Source organism: Chelon labrosus (assembly GCF_963514085.1).
Source record: "Chelon labrosus genome assembly, chromosome: 22".
Taxonomy (NCBI): Eukaryota; Metazoa; Chordata; class Actinopteri; order Mugiliformes; family Mugilidae; genus Chelon; species Chelon labrosus.
Window position 1 is genome coordinate 2,461,967 of NC_140355.1, and position 18,038 is coordinate 2,480,004.

At 41.1% G+C, this 18,038-nt stretch overlaps 1 protein-coding gene across 2 annotated transcripts in view; it reads left to right on the top strand.

The window, feature by feature from the left end:
* Nucleotides 1–18,038, top strand: part of wdr7 (WD repeat domain 7) — a 106,438-nt gene that overhangs the window by 1,468 nt on the left and 86,932 nt on the right. For both annotated transcript variants that reach the window (XM_084572726.1, XM_084572727.1), the window contains exons 4-15: nucleotides 204–282; nucleotides 798–972; nucleotides 1,825–1,901; nucleotides 2,085–2,204; nucleotides 2,360–2,505; nucleotides 2,638–2,740; nucleotides 9,017–9,164; nucleotides 9,940–10,055; nucleotides 10,298–10,430; nucleotides 11,679–11,899; nucleotides 13,497–13,692; nucleotides 16,462–16,676. In XM_084572726.1, the coding sequence (XP_084428852.1) occupies nucleotides 204–282; nucleotides 798–972; nucleotides 1,825–1,901; nucleotides 2,085–2,204; nucleotides 2,360–2,505; nucleotides 2,638–2,740; nucleotides 9,017–9,164; nucleotides 9,940–10,055; nucleotides 10,298–10,430; nucleotides 11,679–11,899; nucleotides 13,497–13,692; nucleotides 16,462–16,676 (1,729 nt within the window). The remainder of the gene's footprint in view (nucleotides 1–203; nucleotides 283–797; nucleotides 973–1,824; nucleotides 1,902–2,084; nucleotides 2,205–2,359; nucleotides 2,506–2,637; nucleotides 2,741–9,016; nucleotides 9,165–9,939; nucleotides 10,056–10,297; nucleotides 10,431–11,678; nucleotides 11,900–13,496; nucleotides 13,693–16,461; nucleotides 16,677–18,038) is intronic.

The window sequence follows — 18,038 nt, forward strand, 5'->3', positions numbered from 1 at the left end:
GGTGTGCGAGATGAAAAATGTAATGGCGGTTCAAATAACTGCTTTGTTTTCATGGTCATGTTCATTCAGTTTAGTTAAATGTTACCACTTACAAAAAAACACTCCTTTAAATTCAGTCATTAGAAGAGATAATACACATGATGTGTGTTTATTTGCAGACAGTTTTAAACTCCTGTCTAATAACAGTTTGTCCATGATTCCAGGGAGATGTGTTTATGGGATGTGAACGATGGACGCTGCATTGAGTTTACCAAGTTGGCCTGTGCTCACACTGGCATACAGGTAAGACACTGCATATTCTAAATCCTATAGATGCAAACCTGGGGTTTAGTCTGACACAAACTAATAAAGGGATGGAAAACACTGAGAGGACTTCAATGACACACGCTCAAGTATAATGTACGTCAGTGTGAAGACTGTACTCATTCCTCCGCTGCTCTCAGTTTATTATTTTGCTTTTTGAGTGACCAATTATTTCAAATTCTGCAGTTTGGTAATTGTTAAGCTGCTGTCAAGGAAATGAGCACTTCCTGTGTGTCCATCCTTAAAGCATACCAGTGGAAGGTTACGATGAGCTGCTTGAAAGTATAATTTTTAACCATAGGCAGAGTCTGCATGGATAATATTTCTTCAACCCAGTCATTCTGATTAGAGATTCCGGCTTAAGTGTCTATGTGGACGCGAAATAAAGTGAGCTGATTAGATATATGCCCCAGAACATCAGACATTTCTGACGTACTCTCTCTTTTTTCCCTTTGTTCCCTGCTCTCCGTATCCCCTCCCCTATGGTTCTCCAGTTCTATCAGTTTACCATTGGCACTCAGAGGGAGGGACGGCTGCTTTGTAATGGCCATTATCCAGAAATCCTTGTGGTTGATGCCACCAGCCTGGAGGTCCTGTACTCTCTGGTTTCTAAGATCTCTCCCGACTGGATCAGTTCCATGAGCATAATCCGATCCCATCGCACACAAGGTGAGAGACATGTCGTGGAACCCATTTACCTTCTGGTTTCTGGAATTTGAGTTCCATTTACGGAGATAATATAAAAGTGGATTTCATTATAGTTCGTTTTTCAACCAACCAATACAGAGAGAAAAAAAAAACTCTACGTGCAATTAGATAGTCCAACAACCAATCACAGCCATTTTGTTGTAAACAAATTCAATGCATGACCAATGAATATGGCACTTCAGATTTTAGTTCATGCACCACATCATACACAGATCAGCCACAACATTATGACCACTGAGAGGGGAAGTAGATATCATTTATCATCTGTGACAATTCATTGTTCTGCTGGGAAACGTTTGGACCTGGCATTCATGTGGATGTTACTTAGACATGTATCACCCACCTAGACCAGACCAGGCAGCCCCACCCCATAGCAATGACACTATGACACACAACAGATCAAGTATCTGTGGGATGATCCAAAGAGGCCCCTCCCCTCAACCCATAGGACCCAAAGGCCCCCACTAACAACATTCTGGTGCCAGACACCACAGGACACCCTCAGAAGGCCCATGTCCATTCTCTGATGAGTCACGACTGTTTTGGAGACACAAGGGAGACCTACACAATATTAGGAAGGTGGTTATAATGTTAGAGTTGATCGGTGTGTGTAGATCATATGTTGAATTCTGTCCACTGGAATCAAAATGGTTTATACTGACCGGACATATGGTCAGTGAGTTATGGCCAATTGGGATTAATGTGATTATATAACCAATGCTCTCAACTGTAGTACGCTGTTTATAGAATGCTGTAATATTATCTTAATAAGTGTGAATGGCCAACTGTTTAATGGGCTGTTTCCATCTCTAGAGGACACAGTGGTGGCCGTGTCCGTGACTGGCATTCTGAAGGTCTGGATCATAACAGCTGAGGTCAGCAGGATGCAGGTATACCTACATCCATTTCTTTATTTAGTCATAAGTATTAAATTGAATCATACACCAGTGTTAATACACTTTGAATTCATTTTGCATCTTAATTGCTGAATATCAAGAAAGAAGTCAAAACAGCCATCGATGTGTATTTGCTCAGGCTGTGATTTGTAATTTGTATGTGTTGCGTGTGTTCAGGACCTGGATCCTATATTTGAAGAGGAGTCCAAACCCATCTACTGTCAGGGCTGTCAGAGTATTTCCTTCTGCACCTTCACTCAAAGCAGCCTGCTGGTCGTCTGCTCCAAGTACTGGAGGGTAAGAATCTGCTGTACCACTGAGAGCTGGAGATACTACACACCGAGTATTAGTTCATGGCACTGCAGTGGTCAGACATTTTGCTCCAAGCTGACAGCTAAATGAATGAGTAATTGTATTGCTCTTTCTTGTGTGTGTGTTTCTGTGTGTGTCAGGTGTTTGATGCAGGTGACTACTCGTTGCTCTGCTCAGTGTCCAGTGACAATGACCAGGCCTGGACTGGAGGGGAATTCATCGCTGTAGACAAAGTCATCATCTGGACGGAGGATGGCTGCAGTTACATCTACAAGCTGCCGGCCAGGTAAACGTGCTGCTCCACTCGTTTTCACATCATCGCTCTGTTTCATCTGACAGTACCACAGATGAAACTCTGACTTCATGCTCAGCTTAAGTCATGGGGGCTATTGAGACTTACTGTGCGTGTGATCCTCAGTTGCCTGCCTGCTAGTGAACATTTCCGCAGTGATGTTGGGAAAACCAAAGAAGGCTCAATCCCTCCGTTGGTCTACAGCATTGCTGAACGCTCTGACAAACAGGTGAGTCCTCTGCCATTCACCGCCTCCGTTGTCAGTTCTTCACGTCACAAGATGTCTCCTGCCTTAAAAAAACACTCTCTTTTCATAGCACTGCCGACTAGACCCTTCCCCGCGACTTGAATTGTTGAATGTGCAATGGGCAATTATGAGCTTTGTTTGTAATTGGTTCCCAGTTTGACAGTCAGGGGCGTATTTCGGTCATTTCCGACAAATATTCTAAGCGGTGGAAATATTACGACAGAGTGGGCCAGATGACCAGTCAGCCTGGGATTTTTGGGAGGTGAGCTTAAAAGTCCTGTTGAGACCTTGTATTAACATGCCTCCTGAGTGATTACATCACACCTGGCCAGCTAAAGTACAGGTGTAAACACACCCAAAACGCATTGAGGACACATTTGCGAGGTAATTGCTCAGATCATATCTGGAGGTTTTTGGGCCACTTGTGACCACATTGGTTTAGTAGCGTGAACACACATTTGACAGGCCACCTAATCAACTGATATACTCTCTATGCTAGGTTATATTAATGTTAAGAGGTGTACAAGTGATTTAACTATTTTTATTCTACTTTTAATTGCACGTACTTAGTATTTTGTTAAATAATTACATGGTGGTCACTTTCAGTTGACCATGACAAGGGATTTTTTAATAACGCTACCATCATTACAAGTACCAGACTAAGAATATCTAAATGGTCATCACAGAGAAGGCTTAATACCGACCTTTTAGTGTTTTGTGTTCTGTGCATTTATGATTTCAGTTTGTTGTTGTTATGTGTGTGTAGTTATAATTAAGTTATTGTATTGTGTTTGTCTGTTCCTTTTTTTTCTTTTCCTGTTATTGTTCTGTCTAACCCCCCCTGCTCCTCTCACAAGGAAGGAGAGGGAAGTGAGGAGAATGTGGTTGTGGAGGTGATGTGCCTCCCTGCCAGTGGGTACGACTTGGAGCTCTACACGCCAGAGGTGTTATACCGACACCGGCCTATAGAGGCACCTGTAAGCCCCAAAAAATAACATAATGAAAGCCACAGGCAAGAAGAAGAAAGGTTTCACCCTACTGGCTGAGCTGCAAAAGCTCCAATTGTTATAATTACAGAAATTACAACCATGGTTAGTTATCTGTTCTCTTTAAAAAGAGTTGTTGGTTGCTCCTCACGACAACCTTTCTAAGCCAGATGTTTACACATCGAATTTACTCCCCCAATAAAAGCAAAGCTTTATAGTGGTTTAAAAGGACCGTACCAGAGGTTTAACCAATTTTAGCACTCCAAGTACAAAAATCTGCATTTACTATACAGTCTTGAAACAGAAATCAGTGGTACACATATAAACTATGGAACTTATTGTCCTACTAGCAAATTAAATTGGCATAAATGATGTACGGCCAAGAACAAAGTACCCGGATGGAATAAAAATAGGTTAAAGAAACTCTTGACTGGCTAGTTCTAAAAAGCTGTGGAATTGTCCTTCTCAAAAAGACTGGTGTCTGGTGAGGGGAAAGGTCACACAGGGTGTAACATATTCCTCTGTGATAACGAGACTGAACAATTTAAATACATTTGGTTGTTCGTCTGACTTTGTGACTTTGCAGCTCAGCCAGAAAGTGACAACTAGACGAGAGGAGCAAACTGTGAGGACAGCAGTGGAAATGCTGACATCAATTCAGTGTCTCACATTCACACTTCTCTGTGCTAATAAGTGGGAAGGTGAAGTCAATCTGTCAATGAACATGGTGTGTTTCAGAAAGCTAGTGGTTGAATTCTAAATAGTGCCTATTGAATATAAATGTAAATTATGTTTTTAATACTATATAAGAAGAACAAAGAACTGATATCGTGACTTGATTTTATATAACATAGCTAAACTGAGACTTTGTGCTGGGATAATTAACACTGTTATACCAGACTGGCAGACCAGTGTCTGTAGGGTTTATATTTGAAATCGTACCATTGAACCAATTACTTGCTCTTTTACTTTTACTCTTCATTTCTATAAATCAGTACTACTCTGGAAACATAATGTGTATAACTGCAAATGTGAAATAATAAAAATAAGCGCGAAAATAGCAATTATTGTTAGGTTGATGATGATCATCAGAGTGCACCTTAAACTAACTTCAACTTTGTGCTCACTATATTATCATCAATCATGATAACAGGCGCTGATATCTAAACTAACTATTTTTTCTCACTCTTGTTATCAGTTGGACTGTTTGTATCGGCTTTTCACCACATGCAGGAAGTCAGTTTGTCTTTGTTGTCAGGGTAGTTTGCAGAACTTTATAAACAGCTGCCTCTGTCATGGCATTGCAGGTACTGTATATGAAAACAACAGAAGGCCAAGAATGGGCCCTTGGGGAATGCCATAAGAATTAGCAAAAATAGTAAGTAGTCTATAAGTCTACTAAATAAGCAAATCCTTTATGCAGGAGTAGTAATTACAGGTGTTTTTAGGTGTTAGTGGAGTACACTGAAGCCTTCAGAGCTAAGTGGGGGAATAGTAGTGTGAGCCACTGAGTCGATGACAGTAGGAGTGAGCTGTTTGTTTTGTTTGCTCCAATCTTTCTTTTCCTTCCTGCCTGTCTGACAGACTGAACTCACTCTGGTTCACCTGGTTTCACGCTCTCTCCCCACTAAAATAAAACAACTCCTTCAAAAGCACCATCACCCTCCTCATCTTTCTTCATACTGATGAAGATGCATGCAAAGGCCTCAAGCTGCTTTTTAACCAAATAATCACCCGCTGAGTCCCGGAGATTCTGACAAACCAAAGATGCACAGGATGTGTTAATAGTCAGTCCCTTATGTTCACCAGAAACTTCACTTGGTTTTGACCAAAACATTATTACCTTTGTAAATGTTAATAATACATATACGACACTGTAGGTAGATGACAGAGTTGAAAAGTAAAGATGTTGTTCCTTGACAAGATTCTGGTAAAGAACTCCAATTTGTGATTAAATACAGCGTCGGATACAGATGGCTCCAAAAGGATATGGTGTCAGAAAAGTTTTTGGGATTGTTCTCATCCCTCTCCTCCTGTGAAAACTAACTCAGAATGGACTCTGGACATAGTCCCACTGCTAATAATTCATTATCTGGGATGCAGACACAATTATTTGTGTTAAGTATTTTAGGTTGCTAAATAATTCCAGTAATTTAGAATTTGCAGTGTTTTTAGTTGTGGGTGTGTGTGCGCTGGTGTATTTCATTAAAGATCTTTCACAGGCCTAAAACAGCAAAATATGTTCTTTTCTGCATAGGCCTTTATTTGAAACAGTTGAGTTGCATTTCTTTAACCTCAACAGTAGTCAACAAAACAGCAAAACGGAAAGTACTGGTGTAGATTGGTGAACGACAACTGAAATCATTTTAGGGTTTTTTTTGTTGTTGTTGTGAATATATAAATGCACCATGATAGCCTTATCCTTTTCTTTTTATGAGTTATTTTGTTGTTACATCATAAGTGCTTTAAAAGACACTTGTAATCTTTATTAATTTAAACATTTCAATGTCTGGATAACTACAGACAAAGTATGTTACCAAGAGTAGAAACTCTGCCTCCCTGCTCAAAACAAACCCAAAATTCTAGCATGTAACTAGAGGTTTATGTCCTCTCGTTGGTTGTTTCTCTTTGCCTCTCAAGTGTTGTTTGCTCAAGACCTTCACACATTCACACACTGAAGTTGAATTATTCACATCTTACATAAAGATGTGGTTTGGTTTGTGTGTGGAAGTATATGAATCGTTCTGACACCGGCACTTTGCATACCAACTCTACTCGTCCACAGCTTTCAGGTTAGCTGAACTAACCAATTGTGCTACACACCCAGCCATTCCCTGCTTCTGTACCTCCTTCAGTGTGATAGTTTCCATGGCGATGGAAGCCCCTCCCTCTTTCATCCTGTACATCATTATCGCTATGATGGATCATCACAACTCCCTACCTGCCAAAGCTCCTGGAAATGGCCTTATTCATTGGGACCATTTGTTAAAATTTCAAACATGCGACTGAAATTTTGGGAAGCTGGGCATTTCGTCAAATGATCTTTTATGTTTTTTGATAGGAGGTAAACTAAAATTGTTTGGTAGGTAATCATCTGTCTGATGTGTATGCTCATTTGTTAGTAATATCCTTATGCTCGCTGATAGCCAAAATTATTTTAGTGTCCATTTTATTTAAAATTTTATTATCACTGTAAAGGCTGTGACGCACGATGCTGACAGTTGGCCGTTTGCCAGCTTTGGGCTGCTGGCACTGTTGACACTAGTCGACTTCCTGATGGACTTTTCAGCTGATTGAGCAAGTGAGTCGATCAGCAAGATCACTATGATTTGCTGTTCAGCTTAGCAAACCAGCGCACGAGACGGAAAATGGTGAAGTGACCAAAGTAAGCAAAACGATTAAAAACACAACTTTGATCTGGGATGAATGAACTTTAGATCATCTGTTGAGCAATGTTCAAGAGAGACCAGCTCTTTACAATAGTTTGTAGTGCTTTCTAGCTTTTCTAGCCTTCTGGCTATTAGTAGCTCTTCTGGTACGAGCTGCTGCAACCTGCTGGTTGGTAATAGGAACAGGTCATTTTCTTTCATGCAGACACGGACCATACAGGTTGTACCAAATGCCGATTGGCTGTAGTGTTTGGTGTGTTCAAGTACAACCTTTTGGTCCAGACACAAGGTGACATGAGGCGAAGCCGCAGTCTTTCCTTGTTGCCGGTAATTCTTTGATGTCGGTTTGGTGTGTGGTGTCCAGAGGCACAGTAAGGGCATTTTGTCTTAACGTTTTAAATGTCGTCAGGTCTTAACGTGGACAGGTATAAGAACACAAAGCTGTCAGAAAAATCAGGGCGTTGACATCAAGCAGAGTCGGTGCCACAGCATGATGTTGTGCAATAAGTAGCTGTTCCCCCTGAGATTCAAATTAGTCCAAATCTGATGTTACAACATTACAACGTTATTCACTTAATGACCAACTGCCTCCTCGGTCCTGCTAGTTTTGGTTACCATTCCAGTTTAAAAAACATTCATACAGTGCAAGGCAACAAACACAGCCTCCCTCAGGGCTTGCATCGAGTGATTAAAAGATGCCATTTTGTAGTCGGAAATGAAGTAAGTTTGTAGTATGAGCAAGTTGCGGATTTCATGGGGAGTTTTAAGTATCACACCAGAATCATTGTTTCTTGATAGAACCTTGTCATCTCTACATTCGTTGGACACCTGACTTTAGTGATTTATTTCCATGCTTCTTGTAGAGCCTCTTGAGTCCCTTCCAACTTGATTGGAAGTGGCTGTAAACCACAGTTCTCAGGTTTCTTCTCAAATGTTCTCTTTCTAAGTCAGGTCTTTGCTTTTTGTTCCGTGTCATACTACTGAAAGGTGAACCGTTGGCCTATTCTCAGGTCACTGCACTCTTGAGCAGGTTTCTCCTCCCTCTCTGTATTTGGACATATTCACCATTATCTCTGTTCTGACTAGTCTCCCTGCTGCTGCTGCTAATAAGCACCCGCATAACATGATGCATGCCACCTCCATGCTTCAATTTAGGGATCCAAGTCAAATAATGAACAGTGCTTAGTGTTTGCCTGATACTGTATAGTGCTTGAGGTTCTGCAGAGATGGTCATCCTTCCAGCGGGTTCTCCCATCTCCTGACCAAACGGCCAACAACAGGGTGGTTCCAGGCCGCTTCCACTTCACAATTAGGCCACTGGGCTTTTAAACCTTTGGCCTGATATATGCTTGCATAAATCAGAGCAAGGGTATGAAAGAGGGACATGACTTGTCTCTAGAAAAACTTTCAGTACAAGAAACTTTAAAAAAAAATCTGTTTATGTTGGTTCGTCTTCAAAAAAACTGTGTTAAGAAGTGCATAATTGCAGGCTCTACTGAGTTCCTGAAGTTATTTAAACGGTGACACCGGGGCTTATCTATATCAGCCTGCACTCTCCTCTGTCCATGTTCATGTGTTTAGGTTGTGGTGAATCAGAGATGCGTGGTTCTGCTTTTTTGCAGTTTGCTGTGTGTTGTTGTGGTTTGTTTGAAGATACCTGGACAGCAAAACCAACCATTTCAACTTCACTTAACTTAGAACCATCAGGACACAAGAACTAAACTTTGTGTTTACTCCAATTGGGCTAAAAATGATTTTACTGGAGAGTATTTTAGGGAATAAATATGACAAAGCACCACTGTACCAGCTGTGACTGGGGGATTTCTGCAGCTTTGGGTTTTGAAATGTTGACATGTCCTGTCTTCCGTCCCGCCTTCCTCCAGCTCCTCATCTGTCCTCCTGTGACTCGGTTCTTTTTCGGCCGGCGGGAGCCCTTCCACAAGCTGCTGATCCAGGGAGACTCAGCAGGCAGACTGTCCCTCTGGAGCATTCCAGACACCTCACCTCTGCAGCCACTGTCAACCTCTGCAGGTAAGGACACTGTGGACGAGTCAGCAGTTTCAACCTACAGCTGTAGAGTATATTAAAATGGACTAATATCTATTTTTACTAAAATGGATGTTCTTTCTTATTTATACAGTATGTGCTTCCTGAAATACAGACAGAAAATTGAAATGAAATTGAAATCAGTTGATCATTCAAATGCTGACAGCTAGTCAGCTGGTAACAACCTGCAGGATCATCATCTTCACAACTGGCGCTGATGTTTGAGTAAACAAACATGTTGAAACTTACGTTGGCTAGCTAGTTAACATTTTTGTTTATTTAGGACTAAAAATACAAAGTTAATGAATGGGAGCCATCCATGAGAATCTTCCTAATTTAAGTAAAATTTGGACCTCATGATATTAGTTGTTGGAATACTGAGTGTAACCTACAGTAAATCACAGCTCCATGCAACGGAAAAAGAAATCATCCTGTCAAAAGTTTTGAGAAATCTAAAAATTGTCTTCAAATATTTTTTTTATCTATCTGGGGGGTGGGGGGAGGGTTCTGCTGATCTGCAACCTCTTTGTTTTGTAATGTGTAAATGTGGAGAAATCATATTCATAAATGCAATGAATTATAATATGTAATCCTTGTAAATAAGTCTAAAATCGTGTCGATTTAAAAGAACGTTTCTGCTCAGACCCAGAGGTTCATCCTATCACAAAGGTCCCTTTTCATCTTCACATCCTCGATGGCAGATGGATGTCTAAACTTGTCACAAATGTCTCCTTGGTTTTGTCTGCGCCTTTCTGTGCAGAGCTGCAGGTGTCATCCACCATCAGTCTCCAGGAGGCATTTGATAAGTTGACCCCAGTGTCTGCTGGGATTATCGACCAACTCAGCGTCCTGCCTGGCAAAGAAGAACCCGTTAAGGTGTGAACACAAAACACTAACATTCCAAAAATCATAAAGATTCATGAAGGATGCAAATAAACATTTAAAATATGGCACATTCAAAAGAAAAAGAAAAGAAAGTTTATATAATTGGAGAACTGTTGCTCGCTCCTGTCTAGGGTTGAAGTGACTTCTTTGTGACAAAGATATATTTTTTCCCCCCTTGTAGCTTTGCTCTTTTCCTTTCATAAATGAGTGTGTGTGTGTTTGGTTCCCCTCAGGTGACAGCCAGCGTCTACATCCCCTCTCAGGGTCGCCTGGTGTGCGGGAGAGAAGACGGCAGCATCATCCTGGTTCCTGCCACTCAGACAGCTATTGTCCAGCTGCTGCAGGGGGAGCACATGCTCAGGAGAGGTGAGGGAGGAGAATGTCTTATTCAAAACTTTTTTCTAGTGAAAAATATTCATATAAATGGTAAACAATGTCAACCTTGTGATTTCTGTGCTGAACAATGAATGAATACAAGTTACAAAGTATTTAACATTAAATAAATCATAATACTGACAATACTAATACATATTCAGGTTTTTCTGATACTCCATTTTCCTGATAAGTTTGATTTTAGTTCATTATTTGGCACTATAGAAACAGTACGTGACATCATGATCACTACAAGTTGCCATGCCAACAGACAGACTCTGGCTCCAAACTCAAAAGATGGCACCCCCTGTATTCATGGGACAATAGCGTCAGTTTGGCCAATACAAGGAAGCGGGGCACATTGTCCATATTTATATACAGTCTATGGTTGAGGCCCTTTTAACCTCTATATGTGCACACTTATTTCATGTTCATACTACCTAGATTTCAATTAAGAAACAAACATTATCCAAAAATTCACAACACAATCTGAGAAAAATCTCCAAAACATGAATTTAAATTTGTATAGCAGAGCTTTATTTCTTGGATTGACCCTCTGGCTATGTTGGGAACCATTGGATTAAACGGCTAATTGTGTGTAAAACAGCAAAAAGACTTCTCTATCTCAAGTAGCTACAACTAATGATGTCAGAAAATACTTGGTTATTACTGAAATAAAGAATATGAGTTCTTGTTTCATCTGTCGTCATGATCACATGGCCCTTTTTCAACAGCTACAAAGCCTGCCAGACTTTAAACTTTAAGAAACCTGGCCTGTGTCAGAACAACCCAGCTATAATAGAAACAGAGAAGTGTGGTGGAGCAGAGCAGCATGACGTGCGGCCTGTTTGCTGACCCTCATTTTCTGCTTGTTGCTCCAGTGCCCTCAGCTCTGGGACTTAATTCTAGCAGAGTTGGCGTAACTACTCCTGAAACAGACCAGACCAGACCAGGTTTTATTACAGAACGACAACCACACTTTTTATTTCTCAGACTGTGGGTAAATCTGACGATTCAAGAGTGTACAGACAAATCTAGAGTTGTGTTCAGGAAGCCGATCTCACAAAGAAGCATCAGCTCACGAGAAATAAGATAAAAAATATGTGTGGCACCTGCTGCAGTGCCTGCTTTCAAACTTAAGCAAAGGCACTTAGCAGAGTAGCCTTCCTCCTGAGTCCTTCTGTGTCCGTCCCATCGTCCATCATCCTCAGCCTCTGAGCTGTGTGTCTGACTGTCCTGCAGGCTGGCCACCCCATCGCACACTGCGAGGCCACCGGAACAAGGTGACCTGCGTCCTGTATCCGTACCAGATCTCCCCCCGCTACGACCAGCGCTCGCTGGTGTCAGGAGGGGTGGACTTCTCCGTCATTGTCTGGGACATTTTCACTGGCGAGATGAAACACATCTTCTGCGTCCATGGAGGAGAGATCACCCAACTTATTGTCCCACCAGAAAACTGCAGCGTAAGATCTCTGACATATAAATCATTGTCTTTTGTCTGCCATTCGAATTTCTAGAGGCATTCTTTTCTTCTCATGCATTAAAAGGGAGTGGTGTGCTTTGTTGCTGACATTAGGTGTAAATGGATGGACAAACACACACAATCTCACTATAAACATAATGAAAACACTGAGGGGACTCTCAGACCCCGTCTCTATTCTTCAAATGACATTAAGGTAAATGGTAAGAAAAGGGGTTGTTGCCATGGAAATCATGTTGTTGTTGAAGTAGTACTGCGGTGGCTTATTACGGGCATGCTTTAATGAAGACACAAGGTGCTCTTGTATTCACTTTTGGAAAATCAATGAAACCTTAAATTAAGGTTTGTTAAGTTTTGCTCCAAGGCTTTAAACAGCTCATTATCAGCAACACAAATGTCACGTCAGTATCCTCATACAGGAAAAGACTGGTCTAGCAGTAAGCTAATGTCTCCTAAAGCCCATGTAGCTATACACTGTACGGGCTTTACCATGAAGGCTTTAGTTATATGGAGTGTGAGGACACTTTTATAAAAGAACAAAATGTAACTTGGGTTTCATGAAGACTGCAGACATAAAGTAAAAAGAAAATCAGTGGTAAACCAGGTTTTAAGTGTCTGATGAGCATTTCATACCATTGATATCTGAAGTCCGCTTACTGTTTTTTTCACTTTATAAACTAGTAATATACAAAACATTCAGGTAGTTGTTTCATTTAGGACTTTTTTTTTCTTGTAATCCTTTCATAATCCGTTCATTTTTGACAGCTACATTTGTTTTGTAGTGTCCCTAGGATTGGTGTTGCTGGTACAATTTACAGATCAGAGAGACTTATTTTTTTTTTTTTTTAAACTTCAGTTTAAAGCTCAAGGAGCTCTGGGTTTTGTAAAGCATCTGGGACAGTTTTGGTTGTTGTTGATCCTTTTTGCTTCGTCAAAGATCTAACATGGATCCATTTCATCCACCGACGACGGGAAAATGTTAAAATGTGTTGGATGCTGATCTGAACCAAGTTTAGCATTTATTAACTAACATAAACAGGGTAGCTTTGTCAACATTTTAGTGGTTGTTCCACAGTTAATGCTTAACTACCGCTTTCACATGAAAACACTGATTATGCCACACATAAAGGAAGTTTCAATATCAGTATTAAAGAATATTAAATATCAATATTAACTTTAATATTAGCTTAATGAGGCAAATGAGGAATTTAGAAAATAAAGCAATTCTGTGACACTGCATAAGTTAACATTATAGGTAATATTATGCAGGCAATGGCTGTGGTGCCACATCAGAATGAATTTAGTGAAGAACAGTCATAGGCGTTTCACATTACTCTAACTACTCATATTCTAGCGATTATGCTAGTGACTTAGAATTAGCTTAGAAAACCCAGAAAAGCTAGAAGATGCCCCATCAAAATTAAAAGCCTTTACAGCTAAGCCTCACAAATAACGGATTCCAATTCAGTCATATCTTTCAGTTCTGTCTTGTCGACCCCTGAACTATCAGTGACTTGTCAGTATTTCCTCAGGCCCAGTTCTTTGGGTTACCATTGTTACATGCTGTGTTCCTTGTGCAGACTCGGGTGCAGCACTGTGTTTGCTCGGTGGCCAGCGACCATTCCGTGGGCCTGCTCAGTCTGAGAGAGAGGAAGTGCATAATGCTGGCGTCACGACACCTTTTTCCCATCCAAGTCATCAAGTGGCGCCCAGCGGACGACTACCTGGTGGTGGGATGCTCTGATGGCTCGGTCTATGTGTGGCAGATGGATACAGGTGAGAACCTGGCGTTCCGCCGGGTTAAAGAGTTCATTCATTTACCTTACCAGTTGCCATCCTCAAGCAATGTGGGCTGACATTAAACTACTGAATAACTCCAGAACAATCAAATCTCACAAATGTTAGTATTTATTTACAGTTGCAATCAGAAATATTCAACCCCCTCAGCTCAAAAGACATTATAGTGATGTGAGTGAAAGATAATCACAATAAATGAAAAAAACAATACAATATTTATTCAGTTCAATTCAATTCAAATCACTTTATTTGTCCCCATGGGGCAATTTAAAAGGACATAAATAGCTAAAAATAGACAATCACAATGACATATAATTCAATCACTATTGATACATATTTCAGATATTTTGACAACTGAAATTGACTTCATTTTGAAATTCAAATACAAAAACCTCTGAAACCTCTCAATCGGAATCTTTTCCCATCCTTCCCGTGCAAATGCCTCTAGCTCAGTGATGTTTGATGACTTCTGTGTTGAAACTGTCTTCTTTAAATCTCATCAAAGACATTCAGTTGGACTTAAATATGGTGACTGAGAAGGCCAGGATCTTTTTCGCTCTGGTTGATTTGGGATCATTGCCTTGCATGATCCCAATCATTGCATGATCTTAGCTCTTTAATCTGGTTAAATGGCACTGGAAGTTTTTTTTTTTCCTCAGCACACTTAGGAAATAAAGGCATACTTTCATCAACACTGAAAAAAACAAAACAACATTCCTCTGTCACAGGTTCACTGTTGTTCATCATAAATGTCTGTTACAAATTTTGAAATCTATACAATTGTTTAGAAATATTTCTTAATTTCTATAGTGCCTATGCAGAGACCAAATCTAACACCTGTATTCACTGGAATGATTCAGGTTGCAGGTAGCATTGCACATCAATCGTCAATCCAGTGCATGTATGGAAAATGTAACGGCCTTTGCCTAGCTGTGTCTCTACAGACAACATGTAATCAGTTTAACCTCCAAATGCTGTTGAAATAAAGGTCGCAATAAAAAAAGAAATCAAGGAAAGTGATCATAATGTTTCCCAGCCCAAAATTCCTCTTTTACGATGGCATTTGGTATGCGTTACACACTGGACTTAATCTGATCACAATGCACGGAATTAGGACAGGCAACTTTGTGGATTCACTCGCTGTAAGCTAGCAATCAATACTGGCTGAGATTTAATTCTTTCCATGTATCAAAAGATTATTTTGGAATCAATCTGTCTGTGAGTTGATCAGTCTACCGCTATGGGCCAGACTCGGCTAACGTTGACCAATATCTCCCAACATCTCCTTGATTTGCACATGTATTAAACAAATGATACACAGTGCCTTTTGATGGACTGGTGGGCTGTTCATACTGTGCATACCCAGCCCCTTACCCAATGCCAGCTGGGATAGACTCTGTCTGTATAAGTGGTTATAGATGATGGACGGATGTGTCTTAAATAGTGAGCTATAGAGGTGACCATTAGATCCAGACTAGCTGTATTCCCCTGCTTACAGTCCTTATGCTGAGCTAGGCTAACCACGTCCTGATGTGAGCTCTTTACTCAACAAACAAGCATCCATTTAGTCATCTCACTGTCAGAAAAGAGGTGAATATTTCCTTATTTTGTCCGCAAATCTCTGCTCTCTAAAGAAGGCTCCTCTGTGCTTACTAGCCTGCGTTTAGTCGTTACCTGGACAAAATCTTGCAGCAAACGTGTATATGGCAAAGCAGAGCGGTAACATTAGCTTGACCCATGACAAAGCTGCTGATGACTAGCTCCTGCAGCGTGTGTGTGTGAGTGTGTGTTGGCGACCTGAATGAGCTGTAGTGCTGGGAGATTGCAGGGTAGCTAAGTGTGAAATTAAGGAAGGTGTGTGTACTCAGGCATTGGACATGTAATAGGGCCATGGCTCACGGGCCCTTCATCACCCACACACTCACACTCTCTCTCTCTCACACACACACACACACACACAGGTAAAATGGTGCCACTTCTCCTCTCACTCAATACCAGAGCCAATACTGATGTCAGCTCTGTCTGCAGCTAATGATGTCTCACTAAACCTCCTTCTCTTTCTGTTAAGGTAGAAAATTGTTGCAGTCTGAGGGAGAAGCCTATCTGTGACCTGAATCATATTCAAGAGACAATAGATGATGATACTAAGCATCAAGACAAAATCAGAGGGGGACAGTGTGATGGGGAGAGAGAGATTGGAAGATTGATATAAATAGAAGGTGCAAAGGCAAGAGGAGAGAGCCTGATAGAAACGGAGAGCAAATGTGTGATTGGAATGAAGAGAAGAGAAGGGAGAGAGGGATAGGAGGGTGGGATAAAACTGTCAATTTGCTAGTTTATCCCAAAGGTGCTGGCTGGGGCCAAGGTGGGACACCAAACTGGGAGGACCATTTCTTCGTAGAAATGGGTTCTTGTAAGGGGAAGCAGGGATGTGATCATGACACTTTGTGTGTTTATTGTGTGGTACGTCACCACTACAATACTACTGCTGCTACAGCTACTTGTACAAAAACCTAATTGAGAAGAGAACCTACACAAGACACAGTAGATTACTGACTGATGTGTTAGATGATATTTTAGTTATTGTAGGCAAAGGTTACATTTCACACAAGAAAGAAGATGATTTATCCACTGAGAAGCAATCAGTGTAGTTCTGTGTCTACCCAAAATCGGCTCAGATGGTGGCATTAAAGTACACTGGGCAATATCTAGTATGGGATAAGTTTGTTTACTTGTTTGTGTTTGCAGGAGCCTTGGACCGTTGTGTGATGGGCATAACCGCCGTGGAGATCCTGAATGCCTGTGACGAGCTGGCCCCGGCCACGGTGGATGCTCTGAGCCACTCTGCGGTGAACCTGAAGCAGGCGATGACTCGACGCAGCCTGGCAGCGCTGAAGAACATGGCCCAGCACAAGCTGCAGACGCTCGCCACCAACCTTCTGGCTGCAGACAATGCTGACAAGGTAAGAACAACCACTTCAGCAGCTTTGTTTGATGAATGGCATACATTTTATGCTTTGTCTCGTGTGCAGAAGGGTTAGACGGCTTGTTAACCAACTAATGTTTCGCCAGCAAAAGTGCCAAACATTCTCTGGTTCCAGCTTCTCTGCTGTACTGTTTGTTGTATTTCTGTTTGATGGCATTAAAAATTGTGGGTTTTTGGACAATACGAGCACTGGTAGAGGATATCATGTCCGCCTAGAAAATCTTTTTTTGTTTTGGATACTGGCTATAGCTTTGCAGACAAGACTATAGCTTTAACTCTGTGAGACAGTGTTAGTGTCCAGTATGTGTAATGAGCAACTCTTTATCCACAAATCTAAGTGAATTAATCATATTGAACCACCAGTTGACTCAAAAACTAGCTTCTAAGAAATGTCAGCTCAGCTGTAAATGCCAACGTTACTTCTGTGCTAACACTCCAAATTCCCCATTAAATCATATTCTTTGATTAAGTGTGTTTATATTATATATCTTACACTATATGTCTTTTATTTTGTTGTTTCTAGATGTACCCTAAAGGGATATTTTTCAAGTTTTTCAAGTCAAATGTGATGATGGACAAATATGATTGCTTTATGCCAATATATGCTATTACTATTACAACAATCCAACACAATGACAAACACTGTCCAGAATATACTCCAGAATAATCTCAAAGGTATTACATGTCTAGAGGATATGCTGCGTCTGTGTTATGTGCTGTCTGGTGTGGTCGGCCTTTGTCGAAATGTGAGGACGGCTCTCTGACTCCGAACATGTGGTTTTGTTCTTGTCGGTAGAGCCATCTGTTGGGTCTTTTGGGCTGCGCTTGCCATTCAGAGGAAATAATGTTTGTCCGTTTCTGCTCGGCAGTTTATTCTTGCTTGCCATCCATTGTTGTCACGGTAAAGATGATAATATGCAGAAGTAGATGGTACTCTAGTAGCTGTTTCATGTGGATATAAAAAGACTGTGGAAGCCACAGACACAGTCTCAATCTCTTAGATCTCTCATCGATGTCATAAACTCCTGAGCTATTAACTTGATGTGAGAATTGCTCAGTCTTTCCAATGTTCTGAACTAAGACAGATGTGATTTCTGTGAAGTTCACATATCTCCTTATGCTCCTTATATGACGCCTTTCTCTTTCTTCGGCTCTTTGTCTCGTTCATCAGCAACAAACAATTCCTTTTACAGACACGATCCGCACACACAGACTGGTCATCTCGATCAAATAGCTGGCTGAAGTCGGAGACCAATTAAAACTCTGCTGGAGACGACCCAAAGGTCAACAGTACAGCCTCTGTGTGTGAATGTTTGCGCGTGTGACCAGTGACCACTGG